We start from the raw sequence: 23,940 nt of genomic DNA, 5'->3' as shown, positions 1-23,940 counted from the left end.
AAGATTCCAATTTTACTCGCGATTACTAAAATTCCGCTTCTTAGCTAGTCAACATAATAATAACGAGCGCGTTTATTTATTATTAATTGGGTGCAAGTATCATTACGTTTTTTTACTTTCAGCTATAATAATTGCTCAATCACTCGTAATTTATATCCGTTTCTATCACATACATTTATTATGCATCCAACAGCTCGGAATGATCGATATTTCATTACACGTTCTCCTATAAATCTCTTGATCTAAACGGAATACCAAAAAAAAAATGGAAGTAACTCAGACTCAAATAAATCGCACTTCACTTATTTATTATTTCCTCCGCAAAGCATCCAACTGATCTATTAGTCAGAGAGCCGCTATCATATTCCTGTGCTAATAGTTTTGTTGATTTCCAAAGGCGTTTTTTATGAAATTTTACCAAAATAAAAAATTGCTTCAGAGTGATTCAACTCTAATGCTTGATATTGTTGTTGACGAAACTTATGTATTTGTTAAATATATTATGAAACATACTGAAATATTTGAAGATGCGCCTTAATATTCGCAAACAACGTCCATTAGCCCAATGCGAACGCAGTAACCAGTGCTGCAGTCTCTCGATTCAAATCAGCAATCCAAAAATTTCTTCTAATGCGTAAAAAATTATCTTTTGTTGATCTCCAATGGGAAGCACGGGCCATACTAAAGCGGCATTCTTCACGTGCAAATTCTTGTTCTTCCTCAACCTTTCATTCGGAATGTTTCGAATACTAGTTGTATTACGGCTTTATCGAAAAAGATTCGATCCGGCATTGTTAGTGATGATATCCAAATGATAAGCTGATAGAAACAAACACGTCAACTGGACCACTACAAAACTTCTAATTGTAAACATTTCAATTTCGCTGAAACGTGGATAACACTACTTTTAGCAGTTAGTTGCGTTTTGTTGATGTTTTGACTGATGAATTTTTCTGTTTGTTGCGTTTTTTTACACTACGTTTTATGTAACGTCCCACGGAAACGGGATAGAAAGTACCCTATATGCTTCTCCTGGTTCTAAGCCGCCTCCCTACTATATACACTTATATGTATATTTATGTTTCTAAATCATCAACATCAAAAAGACCAAAACCATGATTGTCTCCAAAACATCCAACTTTCCTCCCATATCAATCAACGTAAATGGTGGCATCATCGAAAATGTCGAGAAATTTAAATATCTGGGGTGTTGGATAACAAAAGATAAAGACCCAGATATAGAAATGTCTAAAAATGAGACAATTGTTTACATCCCGAGCACTCGACCTTAAAATCCGGTACCGGATGATGAAATGCTATGTATACAGCACCTTATCATACGGAACGGAGGCTTGGGCTCACTAAGGCGCTTAGAGAGTTTCGAATTAATAAAAACTCGAAAAACCTCGTATCTGGGACACATATATAGAAATGACAAATACAGACTTTTACAATTGCTGATCGAAGGGAAAATCGAGGGAAAACGTAGTCCTGGCAGACGCTATACTTCATGTCTGGAGAATATTCGCGAGTGGACCGGTTTAGACTCTGGTAAGAAGTCAGAAATTACTTTGCTGGGGTTAGCGCCAACCCTCGTTAGAAGAGGGCATCCAAAGAAGAAGAAATCATTTTTTTTCCAAATTAGTTTATTTTTTTTTAATTTTTGTAACACAGATAAAAAATTGACGTTTCGACTACTTTCAGTCTTATCAAAATATATAATTGACACTAACAATTTGCGTATTTATATTAATCAATAGATCACCTACATCATGAACATCAATATAAGAATAAAATCAAAATCACAAAAAAAAATAATTTTTCCTAAGTTTTTAAATCTCAAAAATTCGTAGCATCCACCAATCAAATTATTTGTAGTAGTATTAGAATTTAAAAAATAGAGCCTCAAATTTTACTTGAATTATTTAGATCTATATCAATTATAGCTTTTTCGTTTTTATGAATGTGAACAATTTCTAAAAATTCTCTTTTTCTTTTATTAGTTTTGAAATCTTTTTAATTCATTTTTTTTAAAATGAATTGTATTGATGACCTTTTAGACTATTTTATAAATACTGAGATGTCTACCCTATATAAACAGCGTTAAATAGTAGATACAAGGCACTTGATATGATATGATATTACTTATTTTATTTCTTTATATAGAAATATTCCTATTATCATTGTGGAAAATATATTAATAAAAAAAATGGGACAAAATACCTCAAAACGAATTTATAAAAGCTATAGAACTTACACTTACAACAACACACTTCAAATATGAAAATGAAATATTTGGGAGCTTCAATTACAAGTATTATAGCACAATTAGTAATGGAAGATCTTGAGGAAACTGTTCTGAGCAAACTTGATAAAAATATTCCATTTTTTCCGTTATCTAGATGATTGCATAACTGCCGTACCAAAAAATCAAATTGAAAACATAAAATAACAAATTCAAATCTTTTAATATGTTGAATTGTGAAATTTCTACAGTTGGACTCGTATATAACCTGTTACCTAATGAATGCTCAAGTTTCAATGTACCCAATACAAATAAATTGCTCTCTAGTCGTTCCATATAAGGTACCTACCTGTTGAATATGGTGAGTCGTGACATCAGGAGCTGCCTTTGGAATATGCAAATCTAAAGTAAAATGATAAAAAAACAAATAGGCCGGTATAAACATTTCAAGATGTTTAAAATAACTTGCTGTGTTTATACATCTAAATCTTTATTATTAAATTCGTACTTGTCTTTATTATCACTACACTTTGTAATTCCATTGTCTTCATTCGCACATGGTCTAAACAACGCCATATTTCTATTTATTTAAAGAAATTTATTAATTGAATTAATCTCACTGAACGACGCCACTGATTATCGCAGACTGTCTGGCACGAGTATTTGGCTAATAGACATGCATTTATGTTTCCAATTCGATATTTTCATTGGTAAACAGTGGAGATGATGAATTTTGACACACATTCATCAAGTCCACGTGGACTGACGGTTTGTTATATATGTTTACTGAATTTTATACGGGGAGTAAATATTATTTCCCATTTCTTAATTTGGTATGAGGGCCGTGCGTATTTATGAAATTTTGATTGTTTTCGCATAACTGTCTTTTGCAATTGTTATTCAGTAATAAAAATTGTGATAATAAAAATTTCAATTTTTATATTTTCTTCGTCTATTTTCTATTTTTTCAATTTGTATTGCTTTTACAGGGATCCCAGCCACCTGGAAAGTCAGGGAAAGTCAGGGAATTGCAAAATGATCAGGGAAAGTCAGGGAAATTTGGAAATATTCTCAAAAAGTCAGGGAAATTTACAAAAAATTTCAAAAAGTCAGGGAAAATCCTAAAATAAAGTAAAATCTGGAGTAACTCCAGATTTTAGAAAACCCTTGCGCTACGTCTCACCAGATGGCGCTTCTGAAATATTTTGCTGTGTTTCTCACTAGATGCTTTTAAATTAATTTAATTAATCCTAATAATAATGATTAATACTACTATTAACATTAAGTAATCCAAGCTGATTTCGCGCGTACCTTTTGGTCAGGGAATTTTTTGAATTTGGTCAGGGAAAGTCAGGGAATTTATCAGGCAAATTTTGCTGGGAACCCTGTTTTATATTTGGAGGAATTCAATCAACTGTAGTTTGATTAACTTTACTGATAGATACGGATAGTTATGATCCTTTCGTTTAGTGCGTGGAACACTTTTATTTGAGTGAAAGGAATAAAAATGAGGTTAATTTTCATATACTATTAAATAGTTTCTATTGACTAGTTAGAATACTTTGTTAAATTTTTTGAAACTCATTATGATTGAGCAATGAGTATGACTTCGATTTAAACAAGAGTTTATTGGATTTATTTTTTCAAAATTATTTTTTTACGTACTACCCTTCGTTTCTGAGTTATAGTTTTATAAAATTGCGAAATCAGAACTTATATTTAAGTATATTTTCTAAATTATGCATTCAAACATTATGAATTTTTGATGGACGATTACGTATGTCCGTATAGTGTGTTTGATGGAATAAATAATTCTATACTACTATCTGAAGGCCAGGGGCGGCCGTTTCCAATGTTTAACAATCCGCAACTTTCACAAGGACGAACTAAAGATAACAAAAATGAATTTTTTAATCGATTTTTCAATAAAAATGAACTTTTTGCTCAACTCGATAAAATTTTACATCGTTGTACATGCCAGAGAAACATTTTGCCATAAAGAAACAATCTGAAGAAAATAATCATGTTTGATCAAACATGTTTAATTGTGCTTTAATACGAATTGTTAACCATTGGACACGAGCCGCTACTGGCATTCATATAGTAGTGTAGAATTATTTATTTCGTAACTTTGAAGACCTATAACTGTGATATAAAAATTATTTTCACGTCATCTACTCACTCCCGAATATTTTGCATCAAGTCCCGGAGGAAATTGTATACGGTTTGATTTTTTTAAAAGAGACGTCTGCGTAATAAAAAAAAACTACTTAATAAAGCTGTGATATGCAATAAACCATAGAGGTGATATTTTCTGTCTATACTTATATAATATGCTGAGCTAATGACAATAGAATGTATTGAGAATAATTAAAAGCCAACCTAACAAATTATTTATCTACAATACGTCGTCAGATGCCACATAAATCATATATCATCCTTTTTCAATCAATGCATTCCGTATATGTGCACAATAAAGCAATAAATACATTTATTCAAACAAATATGCCGACAATTTTACGACTTAATATTTTTCAGCAATCTAACACTGTCGTAGATATATTTAGAATGTGAATTTATACAACTACTACTATAGTAGTAGTTTCATCCCCGTCAATTAGGGTAGTTACCTTGCATTATTGAGACCCTTTTTCGACGAAAGCCAGATGGCTACCTTTCCTTTACTTTCAAATAATATGGACAAGGAAACGGAACTAGCATTGTAAAATTGTATTAGCCAAATCGGATGTCCTATTTCCGGTTGGTATCGCTCAAGGAAGTATTTGGGGTTCGTTATTTTTGGTTACGAGGGATGGAAATTTATTTTTAGAGTTTTTAAGTAACCGTTATCCGAAAACTTTCATTTTAGTTATGCATCTACGTTGGATTCCAAACGTAGGATCCTTTCTATATAGCATATAATTTGGGAAAAATTTTAGTCTCGATACCGATGAGCGATATCACCGATTCTTGGTGGTATCGGTATCGAGAATTGATCGCAAAAAGTCGATACCGATACCAGTAAATAGACGGAAAATTATTTTTTAATCCAGTTTATATTGCTATCAAAATGAAATTATTATATTTTGAAAAATATTTGTCTTTGTTTATATATCGTCATTAGGTATAGAGAAAAATCATGCTTTTAAAGTAACTTGGATAATGATTTTAATTTTTGATACAATAACCAAAAAAATAAGAGCTTAACGTAGACCATATTTTTCCCTCTGTTAAGTATTGGTCCAATTTAATTTTAGAATAAATGTTTATTAAAACATTGTTTGCTTTTTATTTGCGAAATTGCCTCATTTATCCCTGTATAGGCACAGATATTTTCAAAATTGGTTTATAGGTTCTACAAACAAACTATGAATATGTTTCTAGTAAGAGAATTTTTTTACAAGGGGCTATTATACATCGATGGTATCGGTATCGAGAATCTAGACTTAGAATATATGACAAGAAAGCTAGTAGAGGAATACAGGAAATGGGGTCTAGAAGTAAATTTTAGTAAAACGGAATATATGTGTATTGGAGGAGAGCAACAAAATTTAATACTTGAAGAAACACAACAAAAAATAAGTCATTGTACAAAATACAAATACCTAGGCATGATAATCACTAATGATGGAAGATTAGATGAAGCAATAACACAAAGAAATAACCAAGGAAGACAAGCAATAAGACAACTAAATAGTGTATTGTGGGACAAACAAATATCCAAGGAAAACAAACATCGAATATACAATAGCATAATAAAAAGTATAACAACATATAGTAGCGAAATCTGGCCTCTAAAAGAAAAAACAGTCAAAATGCTTGAAGCCACAGAAATGGATTATTGGAGACGCGCGGCAGGAATATCAAGACTGGAAAAAATAAGAAACGACAGAATCAGGGAGATCATGAACGTGCAACATACGATTACGGAAGACATTAGAGTGAATCAGTTAAGATGGTACGGACATGTCCAAAGAATGCCTGAAGACCGCATACCCAAACAAATTTTAAATTGGGCACCACAAGGAAGAAAAAAGAGAGGAAGACCAAGATTAAACTGGAGAGAAGGTATCGAGAAGGATATTCGAGAGAGAGGATTGGAAGAAGATCTTTGGGAAGATCGAGAAAAATGGAAACTGGGAATCGGAAGACGGCGAAGAACGTTTTAACCCGATTAATATATATATGGTATCGAAAATCGAAAAATTTTGGTATCGACACATGTCTACATCTTTAAAAAGTTTTAATCGTTTTTTAATTCAACTTGAAAACGGTTTACATCGTTTTAATATGATCTAACATGCTCAGTTAGTTGTTGTTATAGAACGATAATTTTTAGAAAATTCTCAGAAATTGTCAATAATCTATTGAATGTCAAGTTTTGTTAATATTAATAATAACATTTCTCCGAAAATTTGAGTATGAAATCAAAAATATTGAGCTGACGCATATGAGGGCTCCTTTTCAATTCAAAATACATTGAATAAATCTGAACCCCATTCATTTCATTTATCGCATTTTTAATAATGTGCTTAAAGGGTTTGTCCTCAGTGGAGCATTTAGGAACCCTAGTTTCGTATTGGGAAACTTATGGCAATTTACCGAATTTAAAACCGTATCTCTAACTCTTTGAACTATAAATCTAGCGACTAGAAGTATATGATCTTATTTATATTCCTCAACAAAATTGTGACGAATAAAATTGACTGTCCAGAGTTATATGACTGTAAGTCATATAACTCATCAGGTTGCCAGTCGGTCCCTCTTTTAATTGCTAGAACTATTTTCTCACTTTTATATCACTGTCATATGCAGAACTGTTTGATGTAGCAAATTTTCCGTTTAGAAAGCTACAGTTTACTTGTGCAATATTTCTGAATCCATCCGTAATCTCTTTTTAGCTACATACACTTTTCCCAGCGGTGTTCAATAATTTCGATACCCTTTTATAATGGCCACCGAGCCATTTTTTCAAGTCTAGAAACAGAAAATAATCCGAGGGAGCTAAATGAGGCAAATATGATGCATGAGGTAGCGATTGAAACTTTAATTAATCAATTTTGGTCACTGTAATAACGGGTGTGTGAGCTCGTGCGCTGTCTTGATGAAACAAGACTTCCTTCATAGCCAAATGCGGCCTTTTTTGCAATAATAGTCAACGTTGATAGTTTTTTCTTTTTCAAGGTAGTAAATGAAAATTATACCACGCGTATGCCAAAAAATGGACGCCAAGAACTTGCAGATCGAACAGTCATCGCCGTCTTTGTAGCCGGTTCTCCCTTTTCGGTCCATTTTTTTGATTGAATGTTTTTTTCATTGTGAGCAAACGCGACACCCATCTTGCGTACAGCTTTCTCATGTCTAAATTTTCATTTTGTATCGCACTTTTTGAAATGCCTACTATGTCTGCTAACTTACGCACCTCCAGTCGACGATTATCCAGCACCGCTGTTTGGATTTTTTTCAACATTTCTGGAATCGTCACCTTAATTGGTCGACCACTGCGATCCTGGTCTTCGCACGGCTTCGTTTAAACTCTGCTACTCAATATTGCACTGATGATAACGAAGGAGTAGTCTGATCCAGAGTAGATCTAGTCCAGCTTTTATATTGGTTGTATTACATAATGACTACTATTCATGTATACCAAACAAATGCCAAACAACGTGGCGTTTTCAAACTTGAAACATAAGATTTCTTATTCGTTTGTTTTTTTAAGCAACGACCGTCATCTCTAGGTCAAGCCAATTACTTCTGAGACCATCTTCATATTATATGACTTTTTTGAGAGTTTGCTATGTATAAAATCAAAAGAATAATAATTATATCAAATTTCAATTAAATATGTGGAATAGCAGTTTTTCCTCGCGTTAGTTCTAAAAATAGATAAAATTTAATTATGAGCGTAACACAAAATGTTTTTTGAAAAAAAACTAGAAATTCTAAAAAACTTTTATGCACTACCGAAAGTTGTTTAGAATAAATAAATTTTTAGCTATGTCTCTTGATGTACTGGATTAAATATTTAGCGAAATCAAGTAACAACGAAGATTATATCAAATAAATTGATGTAGACAAGTTTTGATCTATTTTCCCGCCTAACCTGTATTGTCAATAACGCATCGAAATTCCATTCGGAAACTATTTTACTACCAAAATACGCCCCTAATTATTTCTTCTTAGAATTTACAATTCAGTACCTCGCTCCCTCCTTTCCCGCTGTCCTATGAACGAAACCCCCTCTCCGTTTGTAAAATACTACGTTCAACTGTTCAAGGTGATTCATTCATTCAGAATATATTCATTCATAAACGTTCACAGTGTTTCAGTCAGTAGACTCGATCGGACGTCCGGTTAGAGAAAACCAGTCGACTGTAGATTCCACTTTACCAGTTTCGTTTTTATAAGGTTCTGTTGACACCGTGGCGTTTATTCAAACGATATTTTTTTAAACATCAGGTGTGCCTAGTGTACAAGATTTTTTTTCACACCAGGATCTTTGATAATCCGTGACGTGTTGTGGCGATAAAATAGGTATGGTGTCAAATCGGGATTAGTGAAAGTTGTGATGGAATTTCAAATTGGATTATTTAAATTTGATGAACGATAATTGTGATTTGGAATTGAAAAGTAAGTAATATCGCGTAATTGTGTTTATTATTAATCTAAAATTCACGGAAAGTTATAATGAGTATGTACTATTATTTATTTATTCAAGGAAACTGTCAAAGGTCGTTGGTCTTGACTGTTATTATAAAAAAATTATTACGTGTAAGTTCAAATGTCGCAATAACGCAATTTTCTTTGTGAAATATTCTTTTCACAACGTTTGTTCTATTTTTATTGGTAATTGAAGTAAGTAAATTCGAATCTTTATTATTATTATGAAATTTTTTCTCCATTTTTGATTGTTTGTTTGTGGGTGAATCTGCAATATCACCACAATTTTGATTTGAATTTGAAGGTACCTCAAAACTTTTTGAATTTTGATTAAAAAAATTACTTGTGCCACAATATTGAATTAAAATAAGCACTAGGATTTCCACGTGAAAATGAATATTTTTGACTTGATTCGTTATTTTATGTACATTGCAGAAAGTTCGTCAAATAGTATTTCTTCAAATTAAAATGATTTATTCTATATTATTTCAAATTCTAAATTAATATAATGCTCATGAATTTTCAAAACTTTGGCTATTTTTAAGGATCTATTAATCAAATTTCGGAACTGTGAGATAAAAGAAGATGAATGTTGCATCAAATCCATTTCGATTGATTATATCCAAATTAGTAGTAGTCTTTTAATATAATTCACTGTAGCGTCGTAATCCTGCAAAGGAAATATGAATTCGGTACACAAGTACAAAAGTTAAAAAACAGAAAATATATATTTAATAACAATGTTTTGTTGTGTAACGAAATTGTAGTACGAGAATGTTTCCAGAAGTACCTGGCGCAACGAAGAAAACACAAAAATTTTGGAAAAAAATATATTTCTCAACGTAATCTCCTTTCAGCTCCATAGACTTTTCCCAGCGATGTTCAATCAAAGTTCGATGCCCTTTTTATAATAAGAATCGCGTAAGCTCCGCAAAATAGCCATTAACTGCCGGCATCACCTCTTCATTGTTTGAAAATCTTTGATCACCAAGTCTGGAAACAGAAAATAATTCGGGGCTCTAAAGTTTTGTGCGCTGATGCATTGTTTTGATGAAACAATACTTTTTTCTTAGCCAAATGCGGCGGTTTTTGCTTTATTTCTTCGCTCATATGTTGCAATAATTTCGCATAATATTTGCCGTTGATACTTTTTCATTTTTCAAGATACTCAAGAAAATTATTCCACGCGAATCCTAAAGAAATCGACGCTACGTCCTTGCCTTCAGATGGAACGGTCTTTGCCTTCTTTGGAGCCGCTTCTCCCTTTTGTTTGGTCTTGTCGTGGTAATGAAACGGCGCCAAACTTCGGCTTTACTTCTGTGAAACATTACCAAACACTCGATGGAAACATCTTCATGACGCTGTTTTTGTTCCGTTGTGAACACACGCGAGTTTACGCCAGTTTACGCACTTCAAGTCGACGATTATCCAGCACCAGTGTTTAAATTTTCTTCAATATTTATGGAGTCGTCACCTCAATTGATCTACCACTGCGATGCTGGTTTTCGCTGTCGTACAGCCTCGTTCAAACTCTGCAGCTGAATATTTCACTGTTGATAATGAAGGATCAGTCTCACTCAGACTAGAATCTAGTCCAGCTTTTATATCGGTTGGGCTGAAGCCTTTCAAATAAAAGTATTGTATCACATAACGATGACCAGTTTTTTCTATATTCAAATTCATTGAAAACATTTACTGATAGCTGCCAAACAAATACAAAACAACGAGGCGTCTTCAAACTTGAAACATATGCTCTATATAATGTATACTTTCTAATACAGTGGTATTTTTCCGCCATCTCTAGGTCAGACCAGGTACTTCTGGAACCATCTGAACATCACAAATACAATGGATTATTTTACAAAAAAAAAACAAATCTTACATAAAAATTGAGTTAATCTTCTTCAAAGTACTTTCCTTTGCTAGCCACGCTTTCATATCAATGTTGAATCCAGACCTGGAAGTATTTCTGGAAGGCTTCTGTTGTAGCTTCTCTATGTCATTAATGGTGTCAAAACGTTTCCGTTTTAATATATTTTTACTTTCAGTAAGAATCAAAACTTCTTTTCCTCTTTTCTTTAACTTCACGGAACTTTTAAATCAGAAATGACAAGTGACGAGAGTGAAAACTGCCTCTTTGGTCACGCGCTAACCAACAGATATCTATTAGATTTGCTCCATCAGACTGTAACAACGTTCCAGTACAAATTGAAGTTGTTTAGAACTAGTTTGAGACAAGCAAAAATTTTAGAACATGAATTTTGAATCCGGGTATGTAATTTTAGATCGTGTATGGGGCTGTAAAATATTATTAAAATGGTGATAGGATATTTAGTCGGTATTGGCGACGATTTTGTGAATAGTCCAGTGAAATTATATGAAAATTGTATTGCATCGTGCACCAAGATTATCATTGAATGAATAATCAATTTTTTCATTTGTTTATAAAAGGTATTATATTTCACGGAAAAAATGTAATGTTAATGTTAATAGATTTCACGAAAATATTTGCTTTCGGAAGTTACGTCTGTTTTTTAGAACCGTTTGTTGTTTGTGTAACTTAACAACTGCGCAAAAATTTTTATAAACAGAAGCCGTATATTTTAAAACCAGTTGCTTAATTATTTATAAAAACAAAAGAAAATATATTTATCAGCAACATTTTCAGAACTGACAAGATAATATTATAACACGAGTTTTAATTGATGAGACCGACTATCGTAACGTTTTAACAAATATATCTTGCAATAAATCTGCAATTGCCAATAAATAGTTTCCCAAAAATAAAGCATTACTAGAATTTTCAAATTATATTCCAGTTACGTAAGTTCTATGAAAAATCAATTTAAACACATCACTAAGTAAGAAAAACACATTTTTCGCCAAAAATCGTTCGAGAGCATTACAATCATTCCAACGCTTCTCTATCTTCTCCATGCCGTAGAAGGATTAGTTTTTTACCTCAAAATAGGCTTCAGTTTCAGTAAGTGCTTTTCCATTTGAACTGAATTACTTACCCGTGAGCATTTTTTTAAAGATCAGTAATCACTGGGGGTCAGAACTGGACTATACAGTGAACGAGGAAGCTTTTCGAAGTGTAATTCCAACAATCGTTGCCATCGACTTGGTGACGTGAATTGGTGCATTGTCTTGCGGAAACAGTGGTTTTTTCTTTGACATATGAGGCCGTTTTTTCTTGATTGTTGCATTCAAACGATCCAACAACACTATGAAGTATTCGCTGTTGATTGTCTCTCCTTTTTGAAGATATTCGATGAACAATATTCCATGCGTATGGCAAAATACTTTAGCCATAACCTTACCAGAGCCTTTTAACGCTTCGGACGTGGTTCACTGGCTGTAGTCCACTCAGATGATGACCTTTTCCATTTCGGAGTGAAGTGATGGATCCATGTTCCATTTATTCTGACATATCGACGTCAAAAATCTAATTTATTACGTGTAAACATTGCCAAACACTGTTCTGAATCATTAACGCGGCGTTGTTTGGTAAACATACTGCTTTCTAATATGTTTTGGCCTCAGCTATATCACGCAATTTTCTTTTATGATTAGATATAACCAATTTGTGGATTTTTTTGACGTTTTCTGAAGTAACCACCTAAATTGAACGACAAGAAAGTTCAACATCATCGGTGTTTGTACAACCACGTTTCAATTCTGCAAACCAATAACAATTGATTCTATTCGATAGAACAGAGTCCGGATAACACATTTGAAGCCATTACTGAGCTTGTACAGTTTCCAAGAACCAAGAAAAAATAACAAAAGTAGCCTCACCTTTTTCTGACTAATCAAGTTTTACACATAGTCTTTTGAAAGTTGGTATGTCATATGGATTTGACAATGGCAGCGCCATCTGTGTGTCGGTCACACGACTTATTAAATGATGTTATAACTTAGCACTAATTGAGATCTTATCCTCAAACATTATATATTTGCAGATCAAATAACAAAAAAGGATGTCTCTCGGATAATTTCCAATCCCCCTCCTATTTATAGGGATTTTCGGAATTGTCCAAAAGCTGCCTTTACTTGATTTCTAGTAATTGATCGAACTGCGCGAGTTATTCTGCTTTTTAATATATCACTATCATTTGGAATGTGTCCTTGATAAACTATTTGTTCTATTTTTCCCCATATAAAATAATCCAGTATTGTAAAGTCTGGAGATCTAGCAGGCCAACACACTCATTCTCGTGAAGCCTTGGCCTAGTACAGCAAAATGTTTGAAATGCCAGAAATTTAGAGACAAAAAACAGTAGAGATTTAGTACATTTAAAAATACATAATACAGGTACACTTTCGAGGGGGATATAAAGTAGATTTAATTTCACATTTTGTATTCTACGGCAAACTTCGTCCGAATTTCTTCAATATATTCAAATAGTTAATCCAGTTTTTATTATTGTATTACATATTCGCTATCTTTGATCCTAAGACTCGGACTCATACCTTATTCTAGTGTGACAAATTCTGACTTGGTAAGTATGCTGCGATATCTGAGTGACAATTTGGGATTGAATTCCTACAATTACATTCTTCTTTAATGAATGCTTTTTTGTTGTAAAAAATCTCTCGATCATACTCCAAGGAATACTTGTGTTCATTGCCGTATTTGGTTACATTAAACTGAACAAAGCAGTAAACATTTTTATATATTTCGTCAGTTCAGTCACACTGAATCTCATGAACTTTTTCGTTGAAATTGTATTTAAAAACAGCTAAAGTTCAAATAGGAAGTTATTTAAACAGATTAATTTTGTCATGGATACAACTTTGTTCTCTCATGGCAGTTTTTGTTACAAATATTACTTTTTGGGTTGTAAAATGAACATAGAAGTTTGGTGTAGGGTTCTAAATGTTGATTCTAAACTTATTTCAATAATTTTTTGTCGTATTAACCCAATAAATGGAACTTTCTTGTAAAGAAAAGTAGATTTTTCGAAAAAACTTGAATCCCTAATTTTGTAAAACTAAAATTTTGTTACAAATTAGTATTTAACCAAGTAGAGCTAAACTTTAATCTTTTAGCCTATCCGAGGAGACGGTATAATTGAAAATATTTAATTTTCTTCCAGATTCTAATAGTGTCGAGGAGTGTCTCGTTAGGCAAGAAATTAGGGGTCAAGAACAAAGTACGATGTGGCTTTTGGATATACCTCAAACACATAATGGTAATTATAAAACATGTTTGTTTATATTTTTATACAATTAATCAAAAAGTATTTGTCAAATCGTTAAATATTAAATGAATATTATTAATTTCAAGCAATTCGTAATGAAGGTATTTTCTTTATTGTGTAATGCTTTGTTAACAATCAAAAGATATATTTATATTATAATAATAAAGAGAACAAGACGAAAACTTGAATGTTCAGTTTATTTGTTGCAAAATTATAATCCAGTCATGTATAAGATCAAAATCATAAAGTAAATCAAAATGTATATCCGCGATCTATGAGTTCATAGCCTAACATAGAAAGACCCTTTATTTCAACACACTTTTCAGGAAGTCCGACTAAAGCTTTTATGCTAAACTTTAGAAATATGATGCATCTTTAGAGTCAAACTGTTCGTACATGTCCTGTTTAATTATTTCGTCGTTTTTAAATATTTTATCCCTTAACTATGTACTGTAACCTTGCAAATCGAAGCAGTGTGGATTGGAGTATTGATAAATTTTTCGTTTTTCTGTTTGTTGCGTTTTATTATACCACGTTTTATGTCACGTCCCACGGGATTATATATGACCCACGGAAACGGAAAAAAAAGTATTCTGTCCTTCTCTAACTGTAGTCGTGTAATTAACACGACTTTCTTCCACATAAAAATATCTATGTCCTTCTCATGGTTCTAAGCAACCTCCCCACCAAGTATCTTATACCCTTCTCTTGGTTCTAAGGTACCTCCTCACTAATTTTTATCCAAATCGATTCAGCCGTTCTTGAGTTATAAATAGTGTAACTAACACAACTTTCTTTTATATAAATGTCTCACGTAAATAAGATAAAAAGTATCTATGTCCTTCTCATGGTTCTAAGCCACCACCCCACCAATTTTCATCCAAATCGGTTCGGTCGTTCTTGAGTTATAAATTGTGTAACTAACACAACTTCCTTTTATAGAAATGTCTAACGTAAATAGGATAAAAAGTATCTATCTCCTTCTCATGTTTCTGGGCCACCTCCCCACCAAGTATCTTATACCCTTCTCTTGGTTCTAAGGTACCTCCTCACTAATTTTTATCCAAATCGATTCAGCCGTTCTTGAGTTATAAATCGTGTAACTAACACAACTTTCTTTCATATAAATATCTCACGTAAATAATATATGAATTTGTTACAGACTGCGAAAAATTATTATGTTTTCGTTACTACGACGGAACGTCTTTGGATTATATAGCTCAATCGGATCCTTTAATAATCAAACATCCCGTAAATAAAATTAAAAAATTCATCAAAATCAAAAAACAGAAGTGTAATGGTATAGAAAACGATGCGTTTCAAGATGAAAACGATATTATTCAATCCCCTCAGTTGAAACCTTCAAATTCGTTGGAAAATTTGGATAGTTCGGAACAAATAATATCAGGAGCAAAGAAAAAATCACCAAACGGCTTGCACATGAATACGTTGGGAGGAACCAAGAAAAAAATTCGATCGAAAAATAGTCCAAAATCGCCGAAATCTCCTAGTAAGGATTATTATCAGATTTGGGACGCTTCGTCTTCACCGTCACCCGAATCGGAAGGTGAGTAAAGTAGACCAAAGAATATTTCAATGTTCCAAACGATTTTATATTTCGATCATCTTCACAACCATATTAGAAGTCATTTTCCGCGTAGTTTCATTTCTCCAAGAATAGTATCGAAAATTTAATTTTGCTTTTGTATTGTGTTTATGTCGGCTGAGTAACCGCGGCCAAAATGTATGACAAGATGAGCCTCATTTATGCCATTCTCCATCATTCTTCTTAGAACTTTCGGTAATAAGTTACTCCATTTTTAACGGATAAACTTTTTTGTCAACTTGTTTGAGGCTTTTTGAAAAAGATTTTGGCGATCCGGAAAAGCGTGACCCGCGACATTACCGAAATAATAAGTCTCTATGACTCCTCCATTGTAAAAATCACATCAAGTCACTTCGATCGAGGTAATTGCCCTTCGTCATAGGCATATTTTTTGTCCCTAGAAGCGATAATTCTGTTCATATCCACAGAAATGTAATTTGGCCTCATCACTCATGATGAAAAGTTGTCTTCCTAAGAGTCGAGATTCGTGATGTCTTGACCATAGATTCACGCTCTTGTTTCACAACACCCAGTAACTGATGCTCTTTCTGTGCAATGTAAGAATAAGTGTTCAATCAAATTCTCTATAATAATTGTCAATCGATGCTCGATTGCATGACACGTTGTCTGGTTAGGAGCCTCTTTAGCAACGCATCTCATGTACCCTTCTATGAGACCAGCTGAAGTGTCTACCCAGTTGGTGTCTGTCGTTCAGGTCTGAATTCACACTATACCATCACCACCGGCGATTTATTACGCAAAAAATAGAGAAGAATAGCAACACATGTCTCATTGAGAGATCTAACAAATTGTCAAAATCGCCTTTTAAAAATGGGCGCCGTGGAGTAAACAAATGCTTCAGGCGTAAGTTTCTGTTTGGTTTTTGGAGTTATTTGTTAGGTTTTAGATCTTATTATTCCCAGTTTTATTGCGAAATGGCTTCTTAAAGAGTTGCTACGTGAAATTTTCGTCCTGGAAACATAACTTTGTTGCTTCTCTTTTTCGACTATGCAGTGCTGTACTTAGTGGTAAACATAGGATGAAGAGCAAGTATATTGGAACTGGTGGAAAATGAGCAGGATTCTGACTAAAAGAAAAGAGATTAACTCCACCTAAAGCTTCAAGTTTGTCCTTGTACCTTTTAGCTGCCACCGGGTTATCACTAAAAAACTTCCCATTTATATTTGCCAAACTTGAAGGTAATGGTGGAAATTAAATTCCAAAAAAAAAAGTTTTCTAAATTTTGTGAATTGCTTTAAAGCTTATTTGCATACTACAAGTATCTATGACGTTCTCTTAAGACTATAAAACAAAAAAAACAATACAAAACAACCGAAATACCAGAAAAAAAATCAATAAAAATTAACACGCGTACATACGAGAAAGTAGTATACCCCACGGCCGTTATTTTAATGTATATGTAGATGTTTTCTTAGATAGCATAATTGACGTGTATTTTGTATCAGATTATTTCGCAAATGCCAAATCGGAATCGACATTTTTCGCAGTTTTTGGTCCTTAAAAATAAACGTTTATAAACATTGTATATTTTAGAATTTTTTATAGGAATCCAAATATTCTTTATAAATTGATACCCTGTGTATAAAAAATGGTAGACGATGCATCTATTATTGTATTCTTATTCATATTAATGTTTCAGATAACGCTTGTGGTTTGGACTTTCCAACTGAACCTATAGCTCCTCCATTGCCTCCAAGAACTCTCCACAAGCGTCTAGAAAGGTGTCACGCTTTGGGTACCCCGTTTACACCTCCTGTTGTTTTAAGGCAACATAAACCTAAGAAAATTCAGATGTTAGAAGATACTTTCGGATTTGAATTGATCGATACCGATGAGGAACATAAATCAGTTGGTAGGTATAAATATTTAGTGAGCCAAGGGGTTTGTGATACCACAAGTTTAAATTATTTTAATAAAAAACTTCAATATAAACGAAAAATGTGAGAATTAAATCGGTTTTTGTCCTTATGTTATAGCCCATAATTAATAACTTTTTGCAAAATCATGTGAAATTAATTAATGTACTTCCATTTATTTTCTAAACAAGTTTTATGTCAACTGAAATTTTTTTCTCAAATTCTTGGTAATGTTTATTATTATCTTATAACAAAATTCATATTATATAAAATGTTGTTGGGATTTGCCGAACGGATATAAATAATGATAAAGAAAATAAATCATCTTGACAACTAATTTTTATGTTTCGTAAACTATTGTTGAAGTTGATTATGGAGAATTCAAAAACCACATATTTTGCATGTTACGTTGTACAAAATAATTCATCATTGTTTATGCATTTCACTTGAAAATTAATCAAATGAATATTTCTTTAAGAAAATTTGAGTTTAGTTTCCAAATACCTCAATTTTTTATTTATATGTGATTTTCTAAATAACTAACCGGTTAATATTGTGGTATAACACAATATTAACAGTATACAATTCAAAAGTAATAAGATTTTTAAATTTTTGACATTTTTTCCAAATTCATCTGACCTTTCAGACACTAACCCAATATTTCAGTTTATTCGGAACTGTATTCAGATATAGACAAAAGTCAAGTTACATAAAATTCAGATTTATAAATTTTTTATATTTTTTCCCAATTCATCTGACAACTTTTTTCCTTTCAGATATCAACCGAACATTTCAGAATATTTGGAATTGAATTCAGATTTAGGCAAAAGTCGAATCACATGAAATTCAGATTTATAAATTTTTGACATTTTTTTCAAATTCATCTGATAACTTTTTTCCTTTCAGACATTAACACAACATTTCAGAATATTCAGAACTGTATTCAGATATAGACAAAAGTCAAGTTACGTGCAATTCAGATTTATAAATTTTTGATATTTTTTTCCAGGTACGACTTCCACCTTCGAAGTAGATATAGTATCCAATGCCAACCTCAAAGTAAAAGCAGGCTTAATAGAAAACGGCACAAAACTTATCGGCTGTGATAATTACATTAGTACAGTGTTAAGCAAAAACCGAGATATTGAATCTAGTCCACCCAATACTCATTTACCTATAGAAAAGAAAGATAGTCAAAGTTCAGTTTCAACTCAAAGTAGCGGATCTACATCTGGATCTAACGGATCTACATGCTTAAATGGATCAATAGAGGCTGTAGAAGGAAATGCTAATACTGAATTGGTTAATAAACCTCACAAACCATTATCTAGATTATTGCAGGAAGTTGAAGCAGGACATGATGAAGTGTTCCATACACCATTACATAGACCAAGAACTGAATGTAAAGAATTAATAAGACCTCAACTAAAAGCGTTCCAAAGGGTTAGTTTAAAGTAGATTTTTGAGAATTTAATTTAACAAAAAGAACAAATTTTCTCTCTTATTGGCTTTTTCTTTGAAGCATTTTTTTTCATATGCTTGCAATGGCGAAGCATTCTAAAACTAGTTGATTTCAAGTTTCTTTCTCTTTTCCATGGAATTTACATTCGTTAATTTCTGCTATAATTTCTTTAGATACTTTCTGAGGAGGCAGTGCTCTGTAATGAAATTAGTTAGGAGATGTATGTTGGTTTTTCTGATTTCCGAATGCCTTTTGGATTTAGAGGTATAGAAATTCTGAAGAAAAGCGGTTTCTTATTTCTTCCTTTCATGCTAGGAACCCAGATTAAAGACTACTTTATTATTCTTGTCCATTTTTGAAAAATCAGCATTCTGATAATTGATGAATATCAGAATAAATTCCTTTGTCATGTTTCTAAGATTTTCTTTCCAGATCAGCTTCCACCCATCTTTCAATACTGAATATTTCTTTTCGGGAGACGCTCAGGTAGACGCTTAGTGAAAATGAATATTATACCATTTCAAATACCCCAGCGCCAGCTCCTATAAAGACTTGAGTGGTATTTTTTGTGATAGTTTGAATTGTGAATTTCTTTTCCTTTTCACATATCGTACTCTATCATTGCCTGCACCTTTCCCAGATATTCTGAGAGTGAGAATGGGCTTATGGGCTGATCTGTTTATCACCGTAGAAGACATGTGATAATTCGAGGTTAGACACGTTTCCATAGTCCCAGTGACGCCAGACAAGCCTTTCAACTTTGGATTTCCTTCATGCTACTCTGACCTACTATGGCGTACCAAATTGTGTGATGTGTATATCTTTTCTCTATTGATTTGCCACCAAATTATCTTTTTTTTTGGATCAACTACTCAGTACATACTATATATTACTGATTTTCTGAAAAATCTATCTATTTCTCAATATACTAGTTCTAGTGAGTTTTATCATTTAGTGTCCTAACTATCAATTCTTTCTTCTTTCTATCTTCTAGCTATTTTGGTTGCCCCTGTTTTTGCAATATAGTTATTGATGGGAATTTTTATAATGTTTAGGTGGCCCATACAGTTCCCTGCAGTACAGATCCATTAGTCTGCCCACCAACGCCTACGCATCATGCAAAAAAATTAAGAGCTCCAGAACTCCGACCTCCTAATCTCAAATCTACCGATTCACCTGATGATGTAAATGGCGATACAGATTGTAGAGATAATACAGCAGGTGATGATCCTGATATGGAAACTTTAATGATAAGATTGAAACCTATTATGGGTTTAGACAGAGAAGAAACTAGGTAATGATTTGTTGTTAATTCATTAATATTTTTAATAAAATTTCAATATTCAATATAGGGAAGCCAATGGTGAAGCTAGTGGTGGAATGCCTTTACCTTTGCAGAGAATAAATACCACAAGGCTACCTTCAATTCCAGAAAGAACTCACAGAGCTCTCATTTTAACAAAAATGGAAGGGGATGAAGAACCTTTACCACCCTGTAAGTATTTTACTCATGCAACAAAATTTTTTCGTCCTTAATAAAACTGTATTTGGGAAAATGTTTTTCATTCTTCGCTGTTTCTTCTGTTTTTTTTTAAATTCTATTTTAATGGATACTTAGGAAAAACAAGCTCTTTTCTACATACCGCTTAAAATTTATTGCTTAGAATTGTAATTACATTTTAATTCAACCAATATCTACTATAAAACAAAATTCTTTATTGTCTCTGTTAGTGTATTTGAGATAAATTCAAAAACTACTGGATTTTCATGCGGCTTTCAATAATAGAATGATTCATGAGGAGGTTTAGGTTCATAATTTGTCAACATTTTATGTAAATTTGTTGAAATATGAGTGTGAGTGTGTGAGTGTTGGTGTGGTGGTAGTGTTAACAGTGTGTTCAGTACCTTTCAGATATAACAAAATAATTAATGATGGAATATTCCTTCGTCACATGCACGTTAGTTACCTTACTATTTCAGGTACGTCGGTTGGTTTGAAACACTAGTTCACTAACAAAAAGGTTTGGAGGCACATTTATTCTTTCTTCATATTTATAGCTTTATTTACTGATTTTTCTTTGATGCAGGAAACTTTCAAGTCCCTCTCTATCATTCTGTTAGGAACGTACAATGGAGCGGCTACTATGGAGTTACTAGTTGAACCACATAGCTGAATGCCATATAGACTTTAATACGGTTTTGTTTTTTTCTCTTGGTGTATACTTTTTCCAAGTCAATATTCTGATCAGATGTATGCCTAGGTATTTAGTAATCTGTCTCTGCTAGTTATTTAGGAAGACGGATGGACATGTCTCTCGGCGTAATATAAATGTCATATGGGTGGATTTTGTCTCATTTGGTTTTATTTTCCATGTTTCTACTTTCTTGAGATTATCTAGCATATTTGAGGATGCTCCTAGTGGATTAGTGTGAAAGGCAACACTGACTGTGTCATCTGCGGAAGTTGCAACTGTGACTAGTCTTCTTGTTGTTTTAACAATCAAAAATGGTTCATTAGATATATTTTATCAAACGTTGATAAGGTGCGGTATGAAGGGCATAAAAGATCTTTTTTATATAAATTTGTTAAAAAAAGCTCATCAGTGTTTTAATTTGATCAATAGTTCAAAATAAGTTTTTTCGAAGGTTACTTGAGTTCAAATATGCCTAAATTTTTGTTACAGCATGGGAAGCACGAATGGACAGTCACGGTCGAGTATTTTACATCGATCATGCTACCCGTACAACTTCTTGGACCCGTCCTGGAGGGAGTACTAGTTCAATTCCACCAGCAGCCGCAGAACAACATCGAAGACAACTAGATAGGAGATATCAAAGTATAAGAAGAACAATAAGCTCTAATAGATTAGATACCGGAGATATTTTAACTACAGCTCCTCCTGGTTGTCGCTTGTTAACAAGACCGGATTTTTTTACTGTTTTACACATGAATCAGGTTAGTTTTTTCGTACATACGAATTTATTTTTCCGGGTTAATCTGTCAGTTCAAAGTAAATCATAATTTTTTATTTTGATCTTTTTAGTATTTGGAGAATATAATCTTGACACGATAACCTAACAATTTACTTCTTCTTCAACCATCGCTTTCAAAAATTTTTAAATGATTGTAAAACTACATATTCAATTCACGATATTTTGGTAACAAAATGATCATTTATAACATCCTGTAAGAAGGTTAATCGAAATAATAACTAGTCTATATCTATTCAACTAATGGATTTTTTAAACTATTTTAGAAACTTCTAGTTCTTGTTTTTTTTGTAGGAGGCGCTGGCTCTCTATAACAGGAACCCAACATTGAGACATATGATAGTGAAAATAAGAAGAGATCCCAATGTTTTTGAAAAATATCAGCACAATAAAGAATTGGTCAGTCTAGTCAATTTATTTGCTGATTCCAATCAGGATCTTCCGAACGGTTGGGATACAAGGAAGGATAGGAACGCCAAGGTACAAAATTTGTTTAAATGATTTAATATGAATAATTCCTTCCCCAATATTCAAACTATTGTTCTAACTATAATTGTTTTTTCCTTACCGCTCACAATCGCATTGGATTAATAGCAATTTTTTATTGATCATACTAACAAGAAAACTACTTACATCGATCCTAGATTACCTTTTGACTTGTTGGCGCCCAGAAGAATGGTCGATGATCATGTAAGTATTGTCAATGTACCTTTGTATGATATAGAACTAAGGATGGAAACGCTACCAATAAATATTCTGAACTAAAGGTGGATACATTCTAAATAATCCTAACAGTCGATTACTTCCTCTTGAAGATGCATTTTTTTTATTATAAATCTTCCCACTTCTTCCACTGAATCGTGTTTTTTAATTTGAATAAGTCTGGGCAACAAACCAAGCAATTGTAATTTCTTCTCCGTCCATTTGTGCTCTCTTGGTAATTCTGTTTGCATTCATTCTGCATATATGCCCTGTATACATATGTATCTAATTCAACTTTTATTTTTCATGTAATCTTATTTCAGGCTCCTGCTCCTCCTCCTCGTCCGACAGCATCAACAACTGTTACTAATAATATTCCAGAAGTTCCAGTGGCATACAACGATAAGGTAGTTGCCTTTCTCAGACAACCAAACATCTTTGATATCCTTAGAGAACGACATCCACCCGTTGGAAATTCTTCTTCTCTTAGAGACAAGGTTAATGCAGTTAGAGTGGATGGTACCAGTGCTTTGGACAGATTCAGTCATGATATTCACCTGACGATATTGCTGAGGTGAGTAATTTTCATGAAAATTATTGAAATAGCATAGACAATATTCTATTTACAATTTTATAATAAGTTAATGTTGGAATGTTCGCAAACGACGGCATTTTTAGCATTCTAAATTTTTACTACTTCGTTATTTTTAATACTATTTATACTGTAGTGAATAGTTTGTGAAATATTTAACTTTAAAATAGATTAATAAATATGACATATTTCAAAGTTTTTCTGTCAAGTTATGAAAAAAAAAATCTTGAATAATATTTTTTATGGTGGTTTAAGGTTTAAGAATTAAGAAACAAAAAAAAATTTAATGAAATTCTTATTTAAAACCTCACTTTTTTATTATTAGTTTAAAAAGTCTGAGAAAAATAGGAATCGCTTGAAAAAAACAGAGATTAGAGATAGAAGGAAAGTTGGAACAGACGGAAGATGAACGACGAGTTTAGAATTAAGATGGGAGTAAAAGAAGGATATAGTCCTTCAGCTCTTCTATTTATACTTGTCATGGATAGGATAATAAAAACAATGAAAATGAAGAACTATAAACTAGAGACAATAATTCGTCACAGAAACCTAGAACAGGTAAAATCAGATGGATTAGTATATGCAGATGATATAGTAA

The 23,940-nt window shown here is 32.7% G+C and overlaps 1 protein-coding gene across 4 annotated transcripts in view; it reads left to right on the top strand.

Annotated features, from left to right (window-relative positions):
* The window catches only part of LOC130892053 (E3 ubiquitin-protein ligase HECW2-like), a 152,985-nt gene that overhangs the window by 68,292 nt on the left and 60,753 nt on the right, over window positions 1-23,940 (top strand). Inside the window, exons 1-11 of one of the 4 annotated variants that reach the window (XM_057797266.1) lie at window positions 8,551-8,875; window positions 14,008-14,103; window positions 15,275-15,679; window positions 17,379-17,591; window positions 18,605-19,038; window positions 20,113-20,351; window positions 20,410-20,552; window positions 21,742-22,013; window positions 22,343-22,528; window positions 22,643-22,738; window positions 23,074-23,324. In XM_057797266.1, the coding sequence (XP_057653249.1) occupies window positions 8,845-8,875; window positions 14,008-14,103; window positions 15,275-15,679; window positions 17,379-17,591; window positions 18,605-19,038; window positions 20,113-20,351; window positions 20,410-20,552; window positions 21,742-22,013; window positions 22,343-22,528; window positions 22,643-22,738; window positions 23,074-23,324 (2,366 nt within the window). In that variant the 5' untranslated portion in view covers window positions 8,551-8,844. Of the gene's footprint in view, window positions 1-8,534; window positions 8,876-14,007; window positions 14,104-15,274; window positions 15,680-17,378; window positions 17,592-18,604; window positions 19,039-20,112; window positions 20,352-20,409; window positions 20,553-21,741; window positions 22,014-22,342; window positions 22,529-22,642; window positions 22,739-23,073; window positions 23,325-23,940 lie in introns of those variants that run through there. The other 3 variants (XM_057797264.1, XM_057797267.1, XM_057797265.1) reach the window with 3 other exon arrangements.

The sequence above is a fragment of the Diorhabda carinulata genome, chromosome 3 (genome assembly GCF_026250575.1).
Source record: "Diorhabda carinulata isolate Delta chromosome 3, icDioCari1.1, whole genome shotgun sequence".
Lineage (NCBI taxonomy): Eukaryota > Metazoa > Arthropoda > Insecta > Coleoptera > Chrysomelidae > Diorhabda > Diorhabda carinulata.
This window is presented reverse-complemented; position numbering and strand designations above follow the sequence as displayed.